The 25,990-nt window shown below is 32.3% G+C and overlaps 2 protein-coding genes across 2 annotated transcripts; both read left to right on the top strand.

Annotated features, from left to right (window-relative positions):
• Nucleotides 1-303: 303 nt before the first annotated feature.
• LOC114268104 (protein MIZU-KUSSEI 1) lies at nucleotides 304-1,901 on the top strand. Its single transcript, XM_028209219.2, has one exon. The coding sequence runs from the start codon at nucleotides 875-877 to the stop codon at nucleotides 1,646-1,648; it is 774 nt and encodes a 257-aa protein (XP_028065020.1). The 5' UTR covers nucleotides 304-874; the 3' UTR covers nucleotides 1,649-1,901.
• A 10,521-nt stretch (nucleotides 1,902-12,422) lies between these two features.
• Nucleotides 12,423-13,079, top strand: LOC145791979 (zinc finger BED domain-containing protein RICESLEEPER 2-like). Its single transcript, XM_082872443.1, has 2 exons — nucleotides 12,423-12,481; nucleotides 12,578-13,079. The coding sequence occupies exons 1-2, from the start codon at nucleotides 12,423-12,425 to the stop codon at nucleotides 13,077-13,079; spliced, it is 561 nt and encodes a 186-aa protein (XP_082728569.1).
• Nucleotides 13,080-25,990: the final 12,911 nt, after the last annotated feature.

The raw sequence follows: 25,990 nt of genomic DNA, 5'->3' as shown, positions 1-25,990 counted from the left end.
ATTAATTTGACTATTGTCCTATCATTTTAATAAATAATCTTGTATATTAAAAGAATATCTCTTCCCTCCAATAATTTTCTAGAGTCCACTAACCTCTCTAGGGAAACTATAGGTTGTGCACATTACATAGGACGGACCAGCAGACTAATTGGTGGGTAATAACTAATACAGCAATGATAAAGATCATTAAAAATTTCATCTCCAATAATTTTAATGAGTTAGAAAATATAAAAAAAAAAAAAAAAAAAAAATACAAAAGACAACCATCACATCAAATAGAGAGCCACTTCATTAGTGTTCTTTTTTTAGTGTTCCTAGGCATTAATCTAACTAATAAGTAATACCAACAATCATAAATTAAAAAAAAAAAAAAAAATCTATGGTGGTTCATGAATATGTTTATGAAAATGCAGTGGGGTGGGGACACTTGAGGTTGGGTGTGTTTGGTTTGGTCCCGGTGGGTACAGTTTGGTGTGGCTTTACCTGCCCTCAACTATTTCCAATGCAAAGTCATATTACTCATCAGTCAAGCCCCACCCCCAAGGTAAGTTACATACAACAACACACAGCCTTTGTCTCCTTAGATTCCACTATGCTCCTCCCATCTCACACCACTCCTGTTCTTGTCTCTCTCTCTCTCTCTCTCTCCATTTTTCTAATACTGGTAGATGTGGCTGCTCACCTTCCTTTTGTCGCAGGATTCTCCTTTGCAGTCCCTATAGAAAAGCCAAGAATAAAATCAGCATATACAACCACTATATAGAAGACAATAGCATAATAACCAAATCACAATCTTTTTCCTCTTCTTAGAAGTAACCCCCAATCTTCAAGGACTTCTCTTCTGTTCTTTCTTTCTTTTGACTTTCTCATCCACATGAAGACAATCACAGCAAAATCCCCTCATGACTCTTCCTTCTCATTCTCTAGAAGATACTTCCACTGGAAGAAGAAGGTCGAAGACGGAGAAGACAACGAAGAAGAAATCTTAACTTTCAGCTCCTCCTCGCTAGCATGCGACGAGGAGGAGCTGAAAGTTAACGAGCTTGACTTTCCAATGCCAACAACACTACAGGCACCGAGAAAGAAAGTCTCCAAGCTCCGATCCGCTCTTGCTATTTTCAGCAATAGCAAGAGCGGGTCACACTCGCGTCTAGGCACGCGAGTGGTAGGTACCCTGTTTGGGTACAGGCGCGGGCACGTCCACCTGGCATTCCAGGAGGATCCCAAGTCGAGCCCAGCCTTTCTGGTGGAACTCGCAACACCGACAAGTGTGTTGGTGAGAGAAATGGCTTCGGGGCTGGTTCGAATTGCGCTTGAATGCGAAAAGAAAACAGAGAAGAAAGGAATGAAATTAATTGAGGAGCCAATTTGGAGAACATATTGCAATGGAAAGAAATGTGGATATGCGATGAGGCGAGAATGCGGGGCGGAGGAGTGGAAGGTGTTGGGGGCAGTGGGACCGGTGTCGATGGGGGCCGGAGTGTTGCCAGAGACTGGAAATAATGAAACTGGGTCTGAAGGTGAAGTCATGTACATGAGAGCTAAGTTTGAGAGAGTTGTTGGGTCTAAGGACTCTGATGCTTTCTATATGATGAACCCTGATGGGCATGGAGGTCCTGAGCTTAGCATTTACTTGCTTAGAGTTTGAAGGGAAAAAAAGGGGCAAACTGAGGAGGCAAGAGAGTATGATCCAATTGGTGTGCCATGTTTTGAGCTCTTTCATCAAGTTTTTAATGTTTACATTTATAGCTTTTGGTTCTTAAGGTAATCATGATATGAACTCCGTTGAAATGATGGAGTTATGAAGCTTTTTGCCTTTCGGTTCATTTTGGGAATGGGACATTTGGGGTTCTACTTTTTGTACTGACTTTTTGAAAAATAATAGGCAAATGTTAAAATAATATCTTTCTTTGTCTTTGATGCTGGAATTAATTATTTTGAATTATCAGAATAAATACCTTTGTTTTGGATGAAGTTGGATGATATCATCTTCAATCCTTATGTTAAAATTATTATTTATGGTTGGCCAGTATATGACGGATTTTATTTTGACAATTTAGACTATGTATTTTGTAAATTTTTTTTTTTTTATATATCATTAATGAAAAAATTAGATATACTTAGTAGTACTAATGCGTGTTAATTAATGGAGAAGGAAGAAAAAATTGTACACCAAGTAAATGAAAAGCAATTATACAACACAATTAAATCTCACACGTTAATCTTTTGAGTATATTTCTTAACTCAAATTCTATCTCTATAGTTTTCCAAGGACAAACTCTTCATTTGGTGTTATCCATGAAAATGAGTTTGCTAATATGACTACAATTTATGGTGCATTTTGTCATGTGAATTATTTACTTTTTTGTTTAAAAAATTTGATGCGTTTGATTTTTTATTTATTTTTTTGTTTTGTTTTATTTTTTGGCTTGAGTGCGAAGTTGAGTGAGTCCTTAACTATTTTTGTGGAAACAAACATATTTTTGTCCTTTTAATTTATTTAGATTTAAAAAATTCAAAAAAAATATTTTTAACTTCACCCAGATAGAGCCTTCATATAGAGAGGAGAATCATTTTGTTCAGAGACTTACCATCCCAAAACTCCTGTTTTTAAGAAGAGATGCACAATTGCAATCCTGAAATGGTTCTAGTTGTGTTGTGGATTTAAATTCAAACAAGACTAAAATACTTGTATTGGAAACACCAAAATGAGAGTTGAGAGAATGAAATCCAAGGAAACTAAAGCCACACACATCTAAAACAAAGTTTTGTTTTCCGCTAACTCCGAAGAATAAAATGACAAATAAATAAATAAATAAAATTTGTTGGTATTTGAGTCCTTCATACTTGGCCCCTTTTTATGCTTTGTTTAGAAAAAAATGCACATTTGTTTCCTGCAACCTGTAAGATAATGAATTAAAAGGATGTTGTTTGTGCCATTCTCATTGGGTTTGGTAAGTAATAGAGTATTTGGAATAATCTAAATAAGTATATTTTTTTGACTTTTTATAAACAACCATGCTGCAGACCCCCAGTGAGGTGGCGAGCCCCCACTGACTGAAACTCAAAAAAAAAAAAATAATAAATAAAACAATTTTTTTTTGTCCAATCACGGCGCGCCACCTCACTGGGGGTCGACCCCCAGTGGGAGTCCGAAGCATTTTTCTTTTACAAAAAGAAATATAAAAAATTATATAAGTGATGTGACTCAAATAATTATACTTATCTAAATAAATACACTTATATAGTTATGTTAAATATTCCTTTAAGTGCTTTAGATTCTGAATCTTCATAAGAGTGATTTAGATTTTATTCATTTATGCTAGAGTTAAGTTATAATCTAATGTTGTGTTTGGTTGATGAATTTAGGAAGGGATTTGGAAAGGAAAAGGGAAAACGTGTGTGAAATTATATGGAATGTAAATATATTTTATTCATATTTCACCTAGATTTTTCCTTTCCAGAAATGATACATCTTTCTAATTTGAAAGCTCTAAAAAAGCACTAATGATGTGAAAAATCAAAAAAAGAAAAAGAAAAAGAAAAGGAAAAATGCTTGGGAGCACTAATTAGTGCTCCTACTAATTAGGTGGCAGTGGGTCCCGTCATTAATGATGTGATGTTTTAGTCTTGGAGTTGTATTTTTTTTTTTTACTTTTTTAATGCATTAGTGCTATTAGTGGTGATGTTTTTAATGGGATGAATCATTGTTGAAAGAAAAGCAATGATTCATAGCTCTCTAAATTTGGAACTCTAACAATGGCTTTAATGATGTGGCATAGAGCAAAAAAAAAAAAAAAAAGAAAGAAACATACATCAAATCATTTATGAGTGGACCCACTGCCACATAAGTAGAGCTCTACTTTTAGTGATCTTAAACATTTTTGTAAAAAAAATTCAAGGTCAAAATATCACATCACATGGAACCCACACACCAATTAGAGCTATTCAGTGTGTTTGGTTTGAGTTTTCTGAATTAAGTTTTTTGAAAACTGAGTTTTTTGTTTTTCGTGTTTTTTATTTTTAGTGAATATTTTTAAAATTTTAAACATTTTTTTAGTTTTTTAGATGCACTTTACTTAGATGTATCTAAAAAGTAAAAAATTTGTGAAAAAATATTTTAAAAAATTAATAAATACATAAAAATACAAAAAATGTACTGAATTCTCGTATTTTTTTTTGTATTTCTGGTATTTAGTGAATTTTTAAAAGATTTTTTTCACAATTTTTTTACTTTTTAGGTATATTTATGTTAGGTATATCTAAAAATTAAAAAAATTGTTTAAAATATTAAAAAAATTCATTAAAAACCAAAAAAACACGAAAAATAAGAAGGTAAAATTTTCTGAAAACTATTTTTAGAAAAACGAAACCAAACAAGCTGATTAGAGCTCTTAATTTAGAGTTCTCAATTTTTTTTCTTTCATTTTTATTTTCTAAATTTCTTCTCAAATATCTCAATTAAACACAACGTAGGCAAATCTTAAAAGAATACATGCAGATCTCTAATGTGCAGTAACTTTTCTTTGTCGAACCCATCTAAGCTCCTCCTATCAGTTTTTTTTTGTAAGTAAGAATTTTTTTATTCACACCCAAAAGAAGTGTTGCTGTGTGTTCCAAACTTTTTTTTTGTTTGTTTTTTTGTAAGCACAAGGAGTGACGGTAAAAAGCCCAAGAGGCAAAATGCTTCATTTTCTCCCTCCCCCAATTTATTGTGAATATATATTTTTTTTTTATCGAGCATTTATTTCAACTAAAAGATTTCCAAGTTTAATTTTTTATCTGTACCAAACTTCTTACTACTTGAACTCTAGTAATGGACTTGGGGTTACATTAACCCAAGGATACAATTTTACTAAGCAAAGCATTGATAAGCAACAGCTCACACAGCCATTGCAGCAGCAGCAGCTATCAGAGTCTTCAGCTAAAGCTTGAGCTCCAACTGATACAGCTAAAGCTCCAGCAGTTGCACTTGCAGCCAAAGTCACACTTGTGTAGTAATCTACAGCTGTACATAAGTTGTTAGTTTGTTAGAAGTTAACTATTAAAGGTTAACTGCAGTTTGGTTAAGTAGTTAGATTCAAGGTTAGGTAGTTATGGTTAGGTTTCATTGAGTGTATAAATAAATCTTCTCTCTGTAACAATTATATTCATTCAATACAAAAGATATTCATTCTCTTTATGGTATCAAAGCCCTAGGCTCTTACAAGCAAGAAAGCTTCAGAGCTTCATCAATGGCTTCTCCAAACTCCATACCTGCAACTGCTGCTTCTTCAAACTCCATACCTGCAACTGCTGCTTCTTCTTTCATAATGCCTTCATCTATTGCCTTACCTTCTAATCTCACATTATTGATTTCCAATCTCAATTCTTTTGTTTCTACAAAGCTTAATTCATCTAATTACATAGTTTGGAAGAATCAATTGCAGAACATCTTGAGAGCAACAAAGCTTCTTGGCTATGTAGACGGATCAGAGGTATGTCCTCCTGCAGTTGTGTTAGATTCCAATAACCTTGAAATTTCTAATCCAAATCATGTCTTATGGACTATTGTTGATGCTCATCTATTAAGTTGCATCATTGCAACTATGTCTCCATCTATTTTTGCTACTGTCATTCATTGCCAAACCAGTCATGAAATTTGGACTGTTCTTGCCAAACGATTTACTTCACTTTCCAGATCTCACATACATCAATTAAAGAACAAATTGAGTAAGATTGTTAAGAAAGGAACAACAATGGAAGAATATCTGAATCAATTCAAGATCTTATCTGATCAACTTGCTCTGGCATCATCTCCTGTTGATGATGAAGACCTAGTTCTCTTGATTTTGAATGGACTGTCTGAGGAGTACAATGCTGCAAAAACCATTATACGCACAAGATCAGATCCTATTTCCTTCGATCAACTATGTTCTTTACTCTGTCCAGGGTCTATTCATGTGGAGTCCTCTCTTAAACATGCACATGCCTCAGATCTTCCAGGTTCTATTGCTTATACTGCACACAGAGGAAATCACTCTAATCGAGAAGGTTCTAGAGGCTATTATAGAGACAGAGGTTCTTTCAGAGGCAGAGATGGAGATAGGCCTAGAGAATAGATGAGTCACTATCAAAGAGGCTCACAATCTCGGAGAGCCAAATCCAGCTACAATACTTACAATCCTCAAGCTGTTACTAATACTAATTCTTCAAATGTGATTTGTCAAATCTGTGGAAAAGGTAATCACACTGCTCTAGACCACTGGTATAGGTTAGACACAACTTTTCAGCAGTCTTCTCCCACTCAGTCACAGTCCAAAGCTTATGTTGCATCATCTTCAAATCAGCCACAGTCTGATAACTGGTTTCTTGACTCCGGAGCCACCAGTCAAATGACACATGATCTAAGTCAGCTATCTTTTCCTCAACCATACTATGGCCAAGATCAAGTTGTAGTTGGTAATGGTTCTACTCATTTCATTGCTCACATTGGAATAGGTCTTCTTCCAACTCCTTCTTTTTCTTTTCATCTTACAAAACTACTTCATGTGGCTATACTATCTTCCAATTTACTCTTTGTTCACTAATTGGCCATGGATAATCACCGCACTATCACTTTTGATGAGAGCTCTTTTGTTATTCAGGGCAAGATCACTCAGAAAATCTTGAATAAAGGCTGCTACTCAAATAGACTTTATCCATTCAGTGCATCTGCTTCTGCTGCATTCATATCTGCTGCATCTGTAACTTCTCAAGCTTGCTCTTCTTGCTCTTCATCATCTGCAGCTTCACCTAATTGGCATTTTAGACTTGGTTATCCTTCATCTAAGAAGCTTTATCATATTCTTTCTCATAATCATCTAGGTTCTAAGCTTTTGTCTAATAAAGGCTCTAGTTTGTGTGAACATTGTTATGTTTCAAAGAGCCATAGATTGCCTTTTCATTTGTCTAACTCTACTGTTAATAAGCCTTTAGCTCTTATCCATACAGATGTTTGGGGCCCTTTTGCTCCCTCTGTTTCAGGCTTTAAGTACTATGTACTTTTCATTGATGATTTTAGAAAATTTACTTAGCTATTTTCTCTTCACTATAAGAGTGAAGTTTTCACTAAATTCCTCGAATTTAAAGTATTTGTTGAGACACAATTTTACACTACTCTTCAGATTCTTAGAAGTGATAATGGGGGAGAATATCTAAGTACACCATTTCAAACTTTTCTCAAAAGTAAAGGTATTGATCACCAATTAACTTGTCTACATACACCTTCACAAAATAGTGTAGCTGAAAGGAAACATAGACATCTCATTGAAACTATTATTACTCTCATGCATCATTCTTCTCTTCCTTTGATTTATTGGTTTGATGCTCTTGCCACTGCTGTCTATTTGATCAATAAACATTCTACTCTCAAGCTTAATAATCTTACTCCCTATGAGGTCTTGTTCAAACAGAAACCTGATTATATGATCTTGAGATCCTTTAGGTGTAGGTGCTATCCTTGGCTCAAACCATACACCGCTAATAAGCTCCAACCTAGATCTATTGCATGTGTCTTTCTTGGTTATCAACCTTTAATTAAAGGTTATAGGTGTCTTGATCCCATCACAGGCAAAATCTACATTTCCAGACATGTGGTGTTTGATGAGTCTTCTTTTCTTTTCCAGTCTTCTTCTAAGTTGTCTTTTTCTGCAACATCTGCTTCTTTACAGCAGTTTTTCTGGTCTTCTCCTTTCTCCTCATCCCATACTACAGGTACCTCAGCAGCCCAGCCAGCTTCTTTTCCTACTGTTGTCACTCGCTCAGTAGCTCAACCAACTTCCTCTCATGCTGCTGTCCCTCACTCAGCATCCCGGCCAGCTTCTTCCTCTGCTGCTGAAACTTACTCAGCAGCTCAGCCAGTCTCTTCTTCCCCTATTTCTGTTCCTCTACTATCCACAGCTCCTTTTGATCAGATTCTTATTTCTAAAATTTATATTGATCTTCCTTATATTCCTTCCAATGCTCATCCCCATGATTACCAGATCCAAATCAACTTTTCCTCATTCTTTTCTCACTGCTAGTCTTCCTTTTTCTCCTGATCAGTCTGAGCCACAAAATTATCAGCAAGCAGCTTCTTCCTTTGTTTGGAAATCTGCTATGCTTGAAGAATTTCAAGCCTTACAAAAACAAGGCACTTGGTCTTTGGTTGTTCTTCTACCTAGCAAACAAGCCATAGGCTGCAAATGGGTTTATAGAATCAAGAAGAATTCAGATGGTACTGTAGCTAGGTATAAGGCTCGGCTAGTTGCCGAGGGCTTTCTTCAAACTGAAGGGGTGGACTATTATGAGACCTTTAGTCCTGTGGCTAAGCAACTAACTATCAGAATTCTTTTATGTCTTGCTCTTCATTTTGATTGGCCAATCATGCAGCTTGACATATCTAATGCCTTTCTCCATGGTGTTCTTAAAGAAGAAGTTTACATAGTTCAACCTCAAGGTTTTGTTCAATCTAATAAGCCTCAGCTTGTTTGCAAGTTACACAAAGCCCTCTATGGTTTAAAGCAAGCTCCTAGAGCATGGTTTAAAGCAAGCTCCTAGAGCTTGGTTCTCTACTTTCTCCAATTTTCTTCTTACTCATCAATTTGTTCAAAGCCATTGTGACTCTTTTCTTTTTATCAAGAAAACTTCTACTGCTGTCACCATTATTCTCATCTATGTAGATGACATTCTTCTTATAGGAAGTGATCATCTTTATATTAGTTTTCTCATTACCCACATGCATACAACCTTTTCCATGAAAGAGCTTGGCTTTGTCAATTATTTCTTGGGTATCTTTGTCACTAAAACTGCTTCTGGTTATGTCCTTTCTCAGCAAAAGTATGCCTCAGAATTATTGGCCAAAGCTAGCATGAGTGACCGCAAATCTTATTCTTCTCCCATGGCTACTAAGTCCACGTTCACTTCTCTTACTACAGTAGATGATTGTCCCTTTTCTCAGCCAGCTTTGTACATAAGTTTGGTAAGAGCACTTCAATATCTTACTCTTACCAAACCAAATTTAGCCTTTGTGGTTAATCATCTTTGTCAGTTCATGTACTCACCCTTGACTAGTCATTTTACCGCAGTCAAACGGTTACTAAGGTGTCTTAAAGGCACCTCATCTCATGGCTTTCATTTCTCTCCTCGACCTCTTATTCTCAATGCATACTCAGACTCAGATTGGGCAGGTAATGTGCTTGATCGAAAGTCCACCACTAGTTACTATGTATATCTTGGTCCTAACCTCATCTCTTGGTCTCCCAAGAAACAACCAACTATGTCTAGATCATCTTCTGAGGCTGAATATCGGGCTTTAGCTCAAACTTCAACTAAACTCAGCTGGCTTGGGATACTGCTTGCTGAGCTTCATATCTCTGTTCCTATGCCTACTTTATGGTGTGACAACTTATTTACAATTGCTATGAGTAACAACCCTATTTTTCATGCCCGTACTAAACACATTGAAGTCGATTATCACTTTGTTCGCGAAAAGGTTGCCTCCAAGAAGCTTCATATTTGTCATATTTCCACTTCTGATCAGATTGCTGATGTGTTTACAAAATCCTTATTTATGGCTTGATTTCAATATTTTCAACACTAACTCAATGTCCTTCCTAGTCCACTAAGCTTGAGGGAGCATGATAAGTAACATCTCACACAGCCACAGTAGCAGCAGCTATCAGAGTCTTTAGCTAAAGCTCGAGCTCTAACTAATACAACTCAAGCTTTAGCAGTTGTACCTGTAACCAAAGTCACACTTAGAGATGGCAATCGGAACCCGGCCCCACGGGGACCCAATCCCCTGACCCTGAATTAAGCGGTTATTCCCCCAAAAATACCCCCGACGGGTCAGGGATGGTATTAAAAATTAGATCCCCGATGGTATTCGGGCCGGGGACGGGGATACATGTTTCAGCCCCTGACCCGCCCCAGCCCAATTGTCCCCCGACATGAAATTACCCTTTTACCTCTGTTTATATATAACATGTAGGGTTTTGTTTGAGAACACACACAACACAAACACAACAATAGAGCCGTCTCTTCTCCTGCTCTCTCTCTTTCTCCATCTAGGGTTTCGCCTTCCTCTCTCTCTCTTTCACACAACGACAGCGCCGATCATCCGTCACCGTCGATCCTCCCTCACCGTCGCTTGTACCTCACTATCGATCCTCCTCCCTTACCGCCGCTGCTGCATCCTTCTCTCTCTCTCACAGACGACGTTGACTGTTGCTCGCCCTTCACCGCCACTCCTCCCTCGCCGGCGATCCTCCCTCACCGCCGATTTCAAAGGGTATCTCTCTCTCTCTCTCTATCGGGATTTCGGATATAGAGAGGTTTACACACACACACACACACACACACACATATATCTGTGAGTGTATATATAGTATTCGATCTCTGTTTTTTTTTTCTCTAAATTTATTTATTTTAAATATATATATATATATATATATATATATATGAGTTGATCTTTTAGTGAGTTTTTGATCTGTTACATATATATATATATATATATATATATATGATCTGGTTTTTTTTTTTTGATCTGTTAAATAAATATATATATATATATACAGTTCTAATTCATTAGGGATTGTTATATATATATATATATATAATGATTCACGTGTTGAAACTTTTGAATCGATGATTCAATCACCTGTTTAATTAACGGGACACCATTTCCCCTCTAAAATTGCATCACATTCTTTCTAGTTAAGGAACAAAACCAGAAGAGGGGAAAAAAGAAGAAGGTATAAATGCTCATGAAACAGTCACCCCACCAAAACTGGCCAAAGTGGTTTTGAATTCATTTTTGGGGTGTATGGAAATCAAATAGCGTATAGCTGTCATTCCCTTTTTGATTTATGGGGATGCAATGTCATCTTGGTTAAGCTATCTTGGGAAATAAATTATAGCAGAGAATGTGATTTGTTTTCAAGTATCTTTAAACTAGGAAGTGTTGTTTCTCAATACTAAACATGTCTCCATTTTGCCAATGGGAGTTTGTTTTTGGTATCTAATTGATCTCCATGTATTTAGACATATTGCCATTTTGCCATTTTGATCTCCATTTTGCCATTTTGCCATTTTGATCTCCATTATGCTATTTTGATCTCCATGTAATTGATCTCCATTTTGCCATTTTGCCAATGGGAGTTTGTTTTTGGTATCTAAACATGTCTCCAACTTGTCTAGTATTTATATACGCCTCCTTTTGTTTTAGTAGTTTTCCTCAGTTATGGAAATTTTTATGTTTTTAGTCAACTTTTTATCTTGATTTGCGAATCATTAATTCAAGGCTCATGACATGCTTGCTCCACAACTTGATCTGTTACATATATATGATCTGGCATGTACTAATTCATTTATGCTATTTTGTTGGGTTCCCATTTGTACTTAACTGGGATTGGAATACAATTTAACTGTTAGTTGCAAGCAGTATCATGCTTCATGCTTATTCTTTAAAGAAACCTTTTCAATAGCTGTCCAAAATGGCAATTTAGCTCCAGTTTGTTGATTCTATTGGGACTTTTGATTGGTTTGGATGCATTAGGGATTGTTAAAGTTAAACCATATATGTTAGCTTAGTTGATGATGATATTGATGATTCCATTAATTCAATCCATTAGCTTAGTTATTATTAATTTGTTTATCAGTTCCAGTAATCTACTTTTATGTTGCTTCTGTTAATATTAATTCAATTCATATTATTTTTATAAAGGTTAAAAATGTCAGATGTTAACTCTTACGCACCAATTAACTCTGAAGTACCCGTTAACTCTCAAGTACCATTTGAGAGTAACGCGTCACAACATTCATCGCCAGCTACAAACTCACCTACGAACTCACCGTCTCCCCTCTCTAATCAAAATGTTGTTGATTTAGAAGAAGAGTCTAATACTACTTATGGAGGAACTAAAAGAAAACCTAGTGTTGTGTGAGAACATTTTAAGAAATAACAAGTCAATAGGGTGTGGAAAGCAATATGTAATTATTGTAATAAGTATCTTGGAGGTGATTCAAAAAATGGAACTAGGCATTTGCATGATCACCATAAGAGTTGTACTAGGAAAAAAGTGATGGACATGAGATAAAAAGTTTTAACTAACAACTTTAGTAGAGAGAGTCTGAAAATGAGTTCTTATATTTTTGATCAAGATTTTGCTAGGAAAGAGTTGTCACATGCCATAATCTTGCATGAATATGCCCTCTCTATCGTAGACCATGTTGGTTTTAAACGATATTCAGCAACACTTCAACCATTGTTTAAAGTGCCTTCTCGAAATACGATAAAGAGTGATATTTTGAAGATTTATGATTATGAGAGGGTGAAGACATTGAGTTTGGTGGAGCATAATAAAAGTAGGGTGATAATCACAACTGATATGTAGACTGCTAGCAATCAAAAGAAAGGATTCATGGCTATCACCGCACACTTTGTTAATGATTCATGGACATTGCAAAGTCGTATCTTAAGGTATATTTTCGTAAATTTGTAAATCATTTAAAAGTTCTATCTTATTCAGTTCAATTTGCATGTTATTAATTCTTGTTTATGAATATCATATTTTAGGTTTATTTATGTTCCATGTCCACACACAAAAGAAGTTCTTTGTGATACTTTGCTTGAGTGTATGATGGATTGGAATATTGATAGAAAAATCTCTACTGTTACTGTTGATAATTGCTCCACAAATGATGCCATGATTACTTTATTGATGGATAAGCTAAGTAATACATCGCTTTTGTTGGGTGGTACTTTGTTTCATATGCGTTGTTGTGCGCATATTTTGAATTTGATAGTGAAAGATGGATTAGATGTCATACGAGTGGATGTGGAGAAAATTCGAGAGAGTGTAGCTTATTGGACAGCAACACCAAAAAGATTAGAAAAATTTGAAGAAACAGTCAACCAATTGCGTATTCCACACACTAAGAAATTAGGACTTGATTGTGCAACTAGGTGGAATTCAACCTACTTGATGCATCAGACAGCCTTATTGTATAAGGATGTCTTTTCTAGGTTGAAAATTAGAGAGCCCCAATATAAGACTGTGCCAACTGAGCAAGAATAGGAGTTTGCTAGAGAGATTAGTGGGAGGTTTAAGATTTTTTCTCTATCACTGTGTTGTTTTCTGGTACAAAGTATCCCACAGCCAATGTTTGTTTCCCAGCTTTATGTGAGATTAGGATGACACTGTCTCAATGGCTCTCTTGTGAAATTGAAGTGATTAGAACAATGGCATCAAAAATGGTGAAAAAATTTGATAAATGTTGGTTAGTGATACATGGTGTTATTGGAGTTGTAGTTGTACTTGATCTTAGGTATAAGATGAGTGTATTGGAGTTTTATTTTGAAAAACTTTATGGAGACAAAGCTGAAGATGAAGTCGATAGGGTTCGTCATATTTGTTATGATTTGTTGCAAGAGTATCAGCACTGAGTTGGTATGGAGACCGATGTTGTTGGTGACTCTTCTACTCATCCAGAAATTGTTACAGAGACCTTTTGAGAATTTGATTTGTTTATTAGTAGAAAGAGAAGTAAAAAAAATGAAGAATGTAAGATCAGAGTTGGACCATTATCTAGAAGATGATGTTTTGCCAAGAACTTTAGGTTTTGATGTTTTGAATTGGTGGAAAGCTAGTGGACCAAAGTATCTGACCTTACAAGCAATAGCTAGGGACATTTTAGCTATTCCTGTATCCACTGTTGCTTCTAAGTCAACATTTAGTACTAGTGGAAGGTTGGTGAGTCCACATCGTAGTAGACTTCATCCAAACACATTAGAAGCATTAATGTATGCACAAAGTTGGTTGTGGGGTACAGAGATGAAAGGTATTATTTCATCTAATCTACATATTATTATTTCAAATTTTATTATTTATATTACCATGGAATAATTTCAATACTTAATTTATATTCTTTACTTTTTAGGAAATTCAACATTGGAATCAGTGAGCTATGCAACTATATATGATAATGATGAGATCGAGTCGGATCAGTCATGTGCCATTTTTGTGTTAGTTGTCATCTTTTTTGTTTTAATTGTTAACATTTTTTACATTTCATTATTAGTATTAATTATTTGTTTTTTTCCTTTTGTTATTTAACAGGAATTCAAGTTGAAGGAGATGATGGAAATTGTGTGGTTTGTATAGGTATTGGACAAACAATGGATTTGATTTTTTATGTTGTAATGGATATATATATATTTTTTTTAATTTCAATTTTTGGGTAACCTATCCCTTGCGGGTTGTGCTTGGGATTAATTATTATCTTTGCTACTTGTTGAATTTTCTTGTGTGTGTGAGCTGCTGGACAGATGTTTTGTTTGTTATTTTGTTGCTACAAGATGTTTTGTGTTTGGGTTGTGTATTTGACAGATGCTGCTGGACAGATTTATTGAATTTGTTGACATATATTGGCAGATTATGTTGAATTTTTGGCAGATTGTATATATTAGCAGATGCTGCTAGACAAATTGTATATATTGGCAGATTATGTTGAATTTTTTAAGTTCTTTGTGATAGGATGAAAGTTGTGTGTGATAGGATTTTTTTAACTGGACAGATTTATTAAATTTGTTGACATATATTGGTAGATTATGTTGAATTTTTGGCAGATTGTATATATTGGCAGATGCTACAGATTGTATATTTTGACAGATTATGTTGAATTTTTTAAGTTCTTTGTGATAGGATGAAAGTTGTATGTGATAGGATTTTTTTTAAACATGTACAGATTATGTTGAATTTTTTAAGTTCTTTGTCATAGGATGAAAGTTCTTTTAATTTTAAAACATATACAGATTCTTAATAGGATGTTTAAAATTGTTTTTCGAAAAAAAAAAAACATAATCGGGGAATTTGCGGGGTTGGGGATACCCGATCCCCGATCTGGAGCGGGGGCGGGGAGGATATGGGGTCCCCGTCGGGGATCTGGGACGGGGACGGAGAATTTCTCACTATCGGGGATCGGGGACGGGGAGTACGGTCCCCAGCCCCGCCCCGCCCCGTTGCCATTCCTAGTCACACTTGTGTAATAATCTACAATTGTACATAAGTTGTTAGTTTGTTAGAAGTTAACTGTTATAGGTTAACTACAGTTTGAGTAAGTAGTTAGATTCAAGGTTAGGTAGTTATGATTAGATTTCATTGAGTGTATAAATAAAGCTTCTCTCTGTAACAATTCTATTCATTCAATACAAAAGATATTCATTCTCTTTAAGCATTGCCCATAAATATTTATCTAGTTGGGTCTATAGTTCTGTTTAGTTCAATTTATTAAAATTATTTTTACTTTTTTTTAATTTTTATGTATTTGGTACAATTTTTACTTGTAACTTGTAAGATAGAATTTTTTCTTTTGAAAAAAGAAGAAGAAGAAGAAGAAGAAGAAGAAGTTGATTATCTTAAAATTAGGAGATGATTGCTTTAATTTTTTCTTTTTTGAGATGGGCTAAAATAGTCCAATTTGTACTAAAATAGTCAATAAAATAAAACACCAAATCACATCACTCTCTGTACTTTTGTATTTTTTTTCGTAAAAATCTAATAACCTTTTTTATTTTATTTTTCTCTTTTATAATTTTTTCCATGCATGAATGGGGTGGTTCTAGTCCATGTATTTTTCCTTGACTGAGATGCAATGTCCATTGTATATAAATTCTTTGCAAGTCATGATTTTAGGGCACAATGTCAATGAAATGTGTTGACTTGTCAATCCTCCTCAGCAAGTTCTTTTAATTAGGACGGAAAACTAAAAGAAAAATAAAAACAAAGTGTGTTAGAACAAACCCCATGTGAGGAGAGGTTTTCACCATCTAATCATATTGATAACACCGATTTTATGCAACAAATTTTGCATCGACCCACATGCTAAAGAAAATTCTACTTGCATCCAAAGACATTTCAAAAATAAAATAAAATAATATAAATAGAAATTACACCAAACACTTTGATATATATTTTATTGTTCTTTCTTTTAAAAAAAAAAAAAAAAGCTCCATAAATTGCACCAAACCCTGGGGTAATTTCTGTAATTTCCCGAAATTAATTTTCTTATTTTCGTTTCATGTTTGCAACCGGAATTGTATTGTTAATATATTAATTTAAGATAACTCAATACTTTAGTTCAAGATTTAAAAATAAAAAAATTGAATTCGGGCCATCCAAGCCCACTCGAACTTATTGAGATAAATTACAACTTTGGGCCTGGGCAAGCTTGCTTGGTAGAGGTCAGGCCTAGGTTTGGGTTGGGCAAATCAACCACAATTTGAGTTGTGTGTAGATAAACCTTTACCCGACCCAGCTCGAATTATCATTCTCTAAGAAAATTAAGAAATGAGCATTCCATTTTAGTCGATTTTTATTTTAATAAACCAAACATAACATAAGGATTAAAAGTGTTAGCATAGGTCCAAAAATACTGAGAAATTTACATTTTTGTATAAAGATATATACACTTCTATATTTTGGTTCATAATTGTAAATTATAAAGAGTTGTGGGTGCAAATTTCTTCAGCAGTAGGTATAACTTCCCAAACTTTTACAATTATTTATGCTAAATGAATCCATAGCCCTCTCATGTATATATTGGACCAACTGGTTATTTAAATTTTTAATTGAATTCAGATATACTGGAAATTTTGAATTTTATGTTAAATTTATTTACAAGTGAGGTGAGAAGATAGTTTGAGTTTTGATGTGAATTTGTTGGTCTAAGAAAATCTCGTTACATATTATCAAAATCTTGCCAGACATTTATGAAGAGTTACATAACTGTCATTACATATATTTAGGGTTTAAATTATGAAAAATTTAACACCTTAAATTATTTCTTTCTTTCAAGTTTCTATTAAATACGAAAAAAATTTAGGCCAAGTTTGGCATGAGACAAAAAAGATAAAAAGTCAAAAAGTCACTATCCTATTTAAGTCACATCATCTTATTTAAGTCACATCACCTCTCTAACACATCACTTCAAACCCAACCCAAACCCAACCCATATTTCATAAAAAGTCAAAAAGTGCACTTATTTAGTCTTCCCAAACTAGGCCTTAGTGTATGATTATGATTCTAGATAAGATCGTTCCTACTAGATAAAATTTTTGACTCTGCCACTGAATTGGATTTCACATGGATTAAGGATAGAAGAAGAGGACTTTTCACATTAGAATTTGACATTGACTATAATTTTTTTCTTTCCTACTTTCAAAATACATGTGTTTGGCATAATTCTCTTTAATTTAGATTTAAAAAAATATTTAATTATTATAATTTAATCCAAAACCAAACTAGATTACGTGTGTAATTTTTATCTATTAGGGATGAAAGGCTGCAAGCCCATAAAATAAAGTCAATTCGTGCACAAAATTATACCCAGAAAGAAAGAAAGAAAGAATAATGTGTACATGATGGGGACCATGTTTTAAATTACTTTGGACCATATATTAAATATTTTGTATATTTATTTTATATACAAATAAAATAGATTTGCATTATTTAAATCTCAAATTGTCAAGGACCAAAGTTGAAATTACACAGCACAGCCCCAATATGAAGTGGAAGGATTGCAATTTGCTTCAACAAATGAAAGTTAAATGATAGACGTGGCATTAGTGTTTTAATATATGTATGTACACGCATGTCTGGACTTTTGCCCAAATGTTGCAGCACAAGCATGGACTTTTCTTATTTATTACTTCATTTTCTACTTTTCTTTCTTTGTATTTTCTTAACAATAGCATACGTCTATTTTGGGCCACAAGATTGGATCAAGAGTCTCTGAACTGGATCTCTTAAAAGCATCTTGTTGTGGTATTCTAATCCCACCCCACCCTACCCCACCTCACCTCACCTCACCTCACCCACCAGCTGCAGCCCCTCTCGCCATCCCTTTCCAATAGGAGGAGAGGGGCTAAGGCGGCATAAGGAAGGAAGGGGTTGTGGCGGGAGAGGATAGGTAGACTTGGAAGGGGGCTGTCAAGGGTAAGGGAGTGGCGGCCAAGGGGACTACTGGAGGAAAGAGTGGCAAGGGCTAAAGTCTAAAGAAAAAGGGGGTTGTTGGGATTATAGTGGGTGTTCAAAAAAAAAATGTGAAGAGCAATTTGGTAGATGGAAGATCAAAGAAGTAGAGAATCCAAAATAAACAGGCGGGGTTATTAGCATTACTCGAAGATTCAAAAGGCTGCCAAATATTCTGTATAAAATCATGTATATATAATTTTTTTATGTATAAATTACTCTTTTCACCTCTATAGTTTGATTCAAATTTTATTTTGGTCTCTATTATTTTAATTTAAACAATATCGTCCCTACACTTTTAAGTCCAAATTTAATTTGATCATTTTGTCCAAATTTCAATTAATTTTTTTTTATATATACACTTCAAGATAATGATAAGTATCCTAAAATTATTAATTCTAAATTGAACAAAATGACCAAATAGATACCTAAACTCAAAATGTAAGAATTAAAATAAAATTTGAGTAAAACTAAAAAGTTAAATTGTATATCCAATTTTTTTTATTTACATTAGCACAATCTAGTACAAAGAAACCATAGTTATATAGGCATTATTGTTTCTAGTAATGGTGAAACAAAATGCATGGGGCTGCTTCTCAAACCATTGGGCAGTGGTCTGACCAAACGAAACCAAACAAACACACCTAACAACACAGCCGCCCTCCTCATAAATGTCCATTCAACCATATATATATACATACATACATATTTGCAGCCATGAATAATTAATATGAAGCTCATTGAATTCAGTAGCAAAATTATACTATCAAAGATGAAGACACATATACAGGCAAAACAAACCATTATTAAGAAAATTCAAAAGGGTGGGCCAAGCCCTCAATAACCCAAACACGAGGCAATTTTCAATGACTTTTCAGTCAATTCAAATATGGCGGTGGCTTCTCCCTACCATCTTCAAAGCCAATGTTTAAGTGAGAGAGAGAGAGAGAGAGAGAGAGAGAGAGAGAGAGAGAGGGGTCTAACAAAGCTTTGTTGAATCAAAACAAGATATTAATGCAAATACATCAACAAAATTACTATGCAATATATTTGAGATTTTTTCATTCTTGACTAATACCATATATTTCTAAATCGTGTACAAACTTACATGTATATAATTTTAAATGAATACTATATTAGAACAAACAATTTTTTTCCTATACAGCGTAACTGTAAGAATCAAACCCAAAATCCCCAAATGCAAAAATCAGAAGGAAAAAAAAAACAAAGAAAGAAAGAAAAAAAAAAATCAGCAGCGGAATTATGATCATCATCAGATCTCCTTAGTCTTCACTTCTGAATTCCATAAACCACCAATCAATCGAAAGAGACAAAAAAAAAAAAGAAAGAGGGGGCGGTGAAAGTAAAAGTACCACATGAATACTGCACTTAAAAATTTTCAATTTGGGGGTGAAGAGTTCACCAGAGAGTTGTGCCTCTTGGAAGGACCAGAAGGAGGGATAGGAGTCCCTTTGGGCAACAAGTTGAACACCATGCCTTGCCGCCGATAACCCGCCTCCTGTTTTCGCTTAAAAAGCTCCGGCGACATCGAATCTCCCACTGGCTTCATTGTGCCACCCGGTCGTGTCGCGATGCAAGAACCAATAAGGAGTAGAATGAGAAAGAGAGTATAAAAAGGTTTCCAGTAATGAAACATGGGTTTTGAAGCCATAGGAGGTAGGGTTTTAGAGAGGATGTGTAGTTTTTCTCAATTTTAAATGAGAGGTGTTGATAGATTATATAGATGTGTTTGTGCATGGGGAAACAGAAAAAGTTAGGCAAAATATATAATGGGCCAAGAAAGAGAGGAGATGAGTGAATTGCACGCCAAGGACCATTCAAAACTTTAATGTCAACGGTTTGGAAAATTAAAAATAGCAAAGCTCTTTTTTAAAAAATAAAATAAAAAGAAAAAAATTTATGAAAGTTATTGGGTGCCGGCTAGAAACTTTCTTGAATTGTTTTTTTGGTTGTCAAATTCTCAATTGGAAACCATTATAAAATAAAAAAATTCTCAATTTAAAAATTGTTCATTGAAATTCCTCATATGTTGCATTAATCATATCAAATAGAATCAATTATTTGAGAAAAATTCACTATCGTTGTGAGAAAATCCTCTATTTTCTAATAAAAATGGGATATTTTTTTAATTTTTTTATTTTGATCAGTATGTCGAAATGGATGAATTTGATCAGTATGCTCTCTGTTTTTTCTTCTTTGTAATTTTTTGTAAAACAAACTGTCTGGTGACATTGCATAGCTTGCATCTAGTGGAATTAGTTAAATGTGCACAAAAATTGATGTTGGGATGGTTAAGTGACCAAAAAAGAGTTCGGTTATGGGTCTTAAATAAATTATTAAATTTTTTATTAAACTTTTCATATGAGTGTGGGATTGTGTGTAGGTTTTACACTCATGTGAAAGATTTCGTAAAAAAAATGATAATTTATTTAAGATTTATAACATTTTTTCCAAAAAAATCATCAACTCAAACATGATTTTGATTAGTTGATTAAAAGCACAAAATACTTCTCTCTTGTGCAAGTTTTGATTGAAATTTTTTACTGCAAACCTTTTTGATATTATAGTAATATATTCCATCTAATAATGTTCATTAAATGTGGACAAAAGTCGATGATGAGTTTATTAAGTGACAACGAAGATCAACTCAAATATTAATGATAGGCGTTAATTAAGAACACAAAGGGCAATTACACTCGGAACGAGGCAAATAAGCAACTTTTTGATTTATTTAGTTAATAAATCTAAAAGAAATTTAGTCATCAACTAAAAAAAGATAAAATGTCGATTTTTTTACTCAAATTTTTTTAAAAATTTAACAACTTACCATACATATAACTTTTTAAAATTCTAAAAAAGTCAAAAAAAAATTAAATAAATAAATAAACTAATGCCAAACTCTTATGTTGTATTTGGTTGGGAGATTTGGGGAGGGATTTAGAAAGAGAAAGGAAAAAGATGTGTGAAACTGTTTTTTTCACATTTCACCTACCTTTTTCATTTCTCTTTCCAAATCCCTACTCAAATTCCTCAAAAACACAACATTAAGGTTCATTTAGGAATTGAATTTTTTAACAATTTTTTATAAAAAAATATACAAATAAATAAATAAATAAAATTTTGTATTTATTTTTTAAATTTTTAGTTAATCTAACATGTTGCCAAACAAAACTTTAGATATTTAACAAGAAGTCATATCAATGACAATAAGCATTAATGATGAACCAACAAAGAGCGATCTACGTTTTGAAGGTGTTTTGAGATGACGGTGAAAAATTAATTTTTAAATTTTTTAAATTTTTTTTATTATTTTATGTAAGAGATAATATAATATGAAATGAGTTAAAAATTGATTTTTGATTTTTAACTAACGTGTTCCAGAAAAGCCTAACAAGCATCTATACTATATATATAACCAAATGTAGTTGTTTTGTCAAAAGTCTCTAAATATTTATTCCTAAATTCTCATAATTTTAAAACACTCTCTTTCTTACGTGGCAACATTCTTTGATTGTCTTTCATGTTTTCTATTTTTCTTCATTTTTTATTTGTTTGATTAATTAAAATTAAAATTAATTTCATTACTTATGGATAAAGATTTGAATTTCAAAATTCCTCCATATAGATAAACATATAAAATAAACAATTAATTTTAAAAAATTAATTTCATAACTTATAGATAATTTAAAATTTCTTCCCATAAATAAACAAATAAAAGTTGATAAATAATTTATAAAAATTAATTTCATGGCCTACAAATAAAGATAAAGATTAAATAATTGATTTTTTTTTATAAAAAAAAAATTACTCTCTTCCCCCCCTCATTGCGTACTTTAATTAATTTCATTATAAATAAACATATAAAATTCATAAATAATTTATGAAAATTTATTTCATGACTTATAGATAAAAAATAATTTCATGACTTATAGATAAATAAACATATAAAAATTGATAAATAATTTATAAAGATTAATTTCGTGGCCTACAGATAAAGATGAAGATTAAATAATTGATTTTCAAAAAATTAAAATAATAAAATTTAGATAAAGATATGATTTGTTAATCTATATATCTATCAAAAATATATATATCTAAATCTTTATTTTGATTTACTCTTTTTTTTTTCTCCTATCACATATTATCTTTTTTTTTTAAAATTTTTTATCTTATGAAATGCTCTTATCTATAACTTCTTATCTCCTATAAAATTCTTAACTTTCTCTTGATAATTTTTATTATTCGTTATTATCTACCAAATGATAAAGACTATAAAAAAAAAAAAAAAAGTATCGCTCTGAATGAAAATAGTATTAATAATGAAATAATAAAGGCTACATGGGAGAAAATAGCACAAAAATCTCACAAAATTATTTTTATTCACTATATTTATAAAATGTAATAATTTGAGATTCTTTCTATTAGTTATTAAAAATAATTTGCATTAGATCATTGTTATGTTTTTTTTTAAAATTTTTTTATAAGGCTGTCATTCGTTATAATATTTCTTCAATCTCATCTCTAAATTCTCTCTTTGAAATTTTTGTTTCTTCAATAATTAAGTTTAGAATCAATTTCTTATCAAATTTGTTTTCTTGATCCATATTTTATTGAAGGATCGAGACGAATAAAACTTTCATATAATATATGAAATTAATGAATATAATACAAAGATGATAGAAGTACTACATATTTGTCAATATCTCTATGTTATTATTAGTTGATTTGCTCGATTAAACTATCAATTTAGAACACATTTGATTTAATTCAATGTTCATGATTCTATTTGTATTTGACCATTTTTTAGTTGAGTAACCGATATAATTTTTTTTTTGGGTATATAATGATTAAAGCTATCATTTGTTATATTTTTTCAAGTACAATTCAAATATTTTTTTTATCATTTTTTTATAAATAAAACTGATTAAAACTATTCTCTTATATAATTTTTATAATACTATGGCATTCTTATCTTGATTAATTTTTTTAAAATGACGTAGGAACTATGCAAGTATTATTCAAAATATGGAAAATGATTTATACTTTGATATGATATGAGTGTGTCATTGATAGAGAGTTGCTAATATAATCAATTAATGATTTGTTTGGGAAATTCTTTTTATAAGCAAGGCAACAAACTTAGATTAAATTTTTTAAAAAACTACTTATAAATTATAATTAAAAGTTGATATTTATTCATAATTTAATCCCACAATAATAATATACACTACTGATTTAAAAGCCCAAGTAAATTTATGATAACTTTTCTGAGCTTATAGAATTTCTTTCTTTTAATGTTTTATTTAATTTGATACAAGTTATTTATGTTATCAGGTGATTGTAATACTATTATTCTCAACAATTTTTATAATTAATAATTTCTTATGCATATCATATTTTATTGTAAAATTTTGTGGGTTAATTATTGTTAACATCTACCTAGATGACTTAATATTATGACTTGTCGCTATTAAGATATAATTTAAGATTAAGATGATTTATTTATCACACAAAATATATATAGTCTATTTTTTCGTGCATCGCACGAGTTACCGCTAGTTTAATAGGATATCATTGTAAGTACGCTAAAAGGGCACCCACTTCAAGTGTCCTATAGTATTTTTTTTGGAAGTTAAACATTATAATAATGTTTGGCGGTTTTAATTTAAGAATTTTGATAAAGGATTATTTTGAAAAGATTGTTCTAATCAGTTTTTTTGTGAAAGAGAAAATGGATTATAATCTAAAAAGTGGATTATAACCCACTTCTCAAAATAGGTCAAAATTCTAATGATATGAAGAGGGCCTATGTGATGTGGGGTCCACACTCCTCTCCCTATCTCTCTCTACTCTCTCTCTCTTCCATCTCATTAAAGCTCCCGTTAAAATTACTATTTTAAAATTATGCATCACTACTCTTTATTATTTTAACATAATTATATTTAACTCACTACAACTAACAAGTATATTATCAATGTTAAGTTTGATAATTTAATTTAATTTTTTACCCTTGTGTTTTTATTTGCCAAAAGACTACTTTTTGTCAAAATCAAATAAAATCAAAGTAATCTCTCAAAAACAATTATTAAGTGCAAATAAATAATTTTTTTCTCATCCCTTAACTCATTTTTTATTTTAAAATTTCTTAAGAATAACTACTATAAGAACAAAATTGGAGTTCTATTGTATCAAACAGTGATACTGTTAGAAAAATTGATGATGCTGTAACGGGGTGGGGCAAAATATCACACACTTTAAAATTTGGAGGAGACTGTATAATTACGTTAAAATTAAACATTATAATTTTTTTAAGAGTAAATTACATTCAACTCTCCTAAAATTTGAAAAAGATATAGTTAATCCCACAAGTTTGATATAATTACATTAACTTATTTTTAATAAGAAAAAAATCAAAATTAATGTACATGATAAGTAAACACTGAAATAAATAAAGATAAATATATATTTTAGTAGATTACAGATAATAACATCGTCTTTTCATCTATTCAACTCATAAATTATTGATAAAAATGACTTAAATATTATGTGAATTAAAATTTCGAGAGAAGCCAATGTAATTATAAATTTTTTTATGAATTTGTAATAAATTTATGAAATTATCAAAGTTAATTTTTCCCAAATTTTTTTTTTTTAAAATCTTAAGAAAAGTCAAATTATCAAACCATGCTGTATATAAAAGGCTGGGTTGTTTAATAATAGCTAGTTAACAAATTAACTACAGGTAGGGAATCTTTTGCGTGTGAAGCTATTAGAAGAAACAGGCTTGATGGGTTCCCACTCAACTTTGGATAACATCAATTTTTAACCTTATGGACAATGATAGACATCTGGATTTTGTACACAATCTTAGTGGCAAACACTCTTATTTTTAATTTAATCAATATAAAATAAAGTCTTACCCATATAAAACAATATATTATGCTGACAAATTCAATGATATCCCAGTTTAGATTTTGAAAATCATAAACAAACAAGCAATTAAATAAATAAAAAATTAGAAAACCATGCACAATTTCCAAGTATATCTGTGTAATGTATAACTTTATTGACCAAAAAAATATATATTATATGATCAATTAATGCTGTGTTTGGTTGAAGGATTTGGGGAGGGATTTGGAAAGCAAAATGGAAAAGGTGTGTGAAACTATGTGAAATGTAAGTATATTTTATTCACATTTCACCAAATTTTTTCCTTTTCTTTTCCAAATCCCTCTTCAAATCTTCCAACCAAACACAACGTAAAGGGATTATATAACTTATTTGAGAACATAATTACGACAGTAATTCTAGGTACGTAGAAGTTAAACACATAACTATCTTAAGAAAAATTATTATGTAATGTAAATTCATTTATATGTAAACCTTTTTTTATTATTAGATATACAGGGCCAATTGACACACACTTCTATTAATCTCAAAGCTTTAAATTAATTATCGCACAAACCTCCACTAATTCTTTAGGTGGACTCAAACTTAAAATGTTAGATGTTATACTCGTGTTTTCATCGCTTGGCTAACCGTTTGAGACTCTATAATGCATAAATTAAATCGAAACTATACATATATATTCTCGATGTTTTTCTGTATACAAGTTCTATGATATTAAAATAAAAAATCTAGGTCACGGGTCCCTGGAATGGGAGCTAAGAGTTGAGCAAGTGGCATACAAATAATGGGGGGTCTATGAAAATTTTTAAAAAAAAATGAAGTGTAGCAAGTTTAGGAACGAAGCTTCGTTGTGAAAGGTCAACTTGTCGGAATGATCTGAGCCATTGATCAATTTTGACAAGAAAATTAGGAGAGATTGACGGTGATTGACGGAATGAAACCGACATTCGATCGGTGGTAAACGTGTACGTAATTAAATTGTTAACAACATAAGCTAAAGATCGGTGGTAATTAAGGAATACGAAGTT

The sequence above is a fragment of the Camellia sinensis genome, chromosome 5 (genome assembly GCF_055761805.1).
Source record: "Camellia sinensis isolate YWXY chromosome 5, ASM5576180v1, whole genome shotgun sequence".
Lineage (NCBI taxonomy): Eukaryota > Viridiplantae > Streptophyta > Magnoliopsida > Ericales > Theaceae > Camellia > Camellia sinensis.
This window is presented reverse-complemented; position numbering and strand designations above follow the sequence as displayed.

What these genes read in the sequence shown, in the direction of transcription:
- LOC114268104 (XM_028209219.2), top strand. Translation starts at nt 875, where the DNA reads ATGAAGACAATCACAGCAAAATCCCCTCATGACTCTTCCTTCTCATTC.
- LOC145791979 (XM_082872443.1), top strand. Translation starts at nt 12,423, where the DNA reads ATGGCTATCACCGCACACTTTGTTAATGATTCATGGACATTGCAAAGT. An exon ending in TTGCAAAGTCGTATCTTAAG is followed by an intron (nt 12,482 to 12,577) that starts GTATATTTTCGT and finishes ATCATATTTTAG; the next exon opens with GTTTATTTATGTTCCATGTC.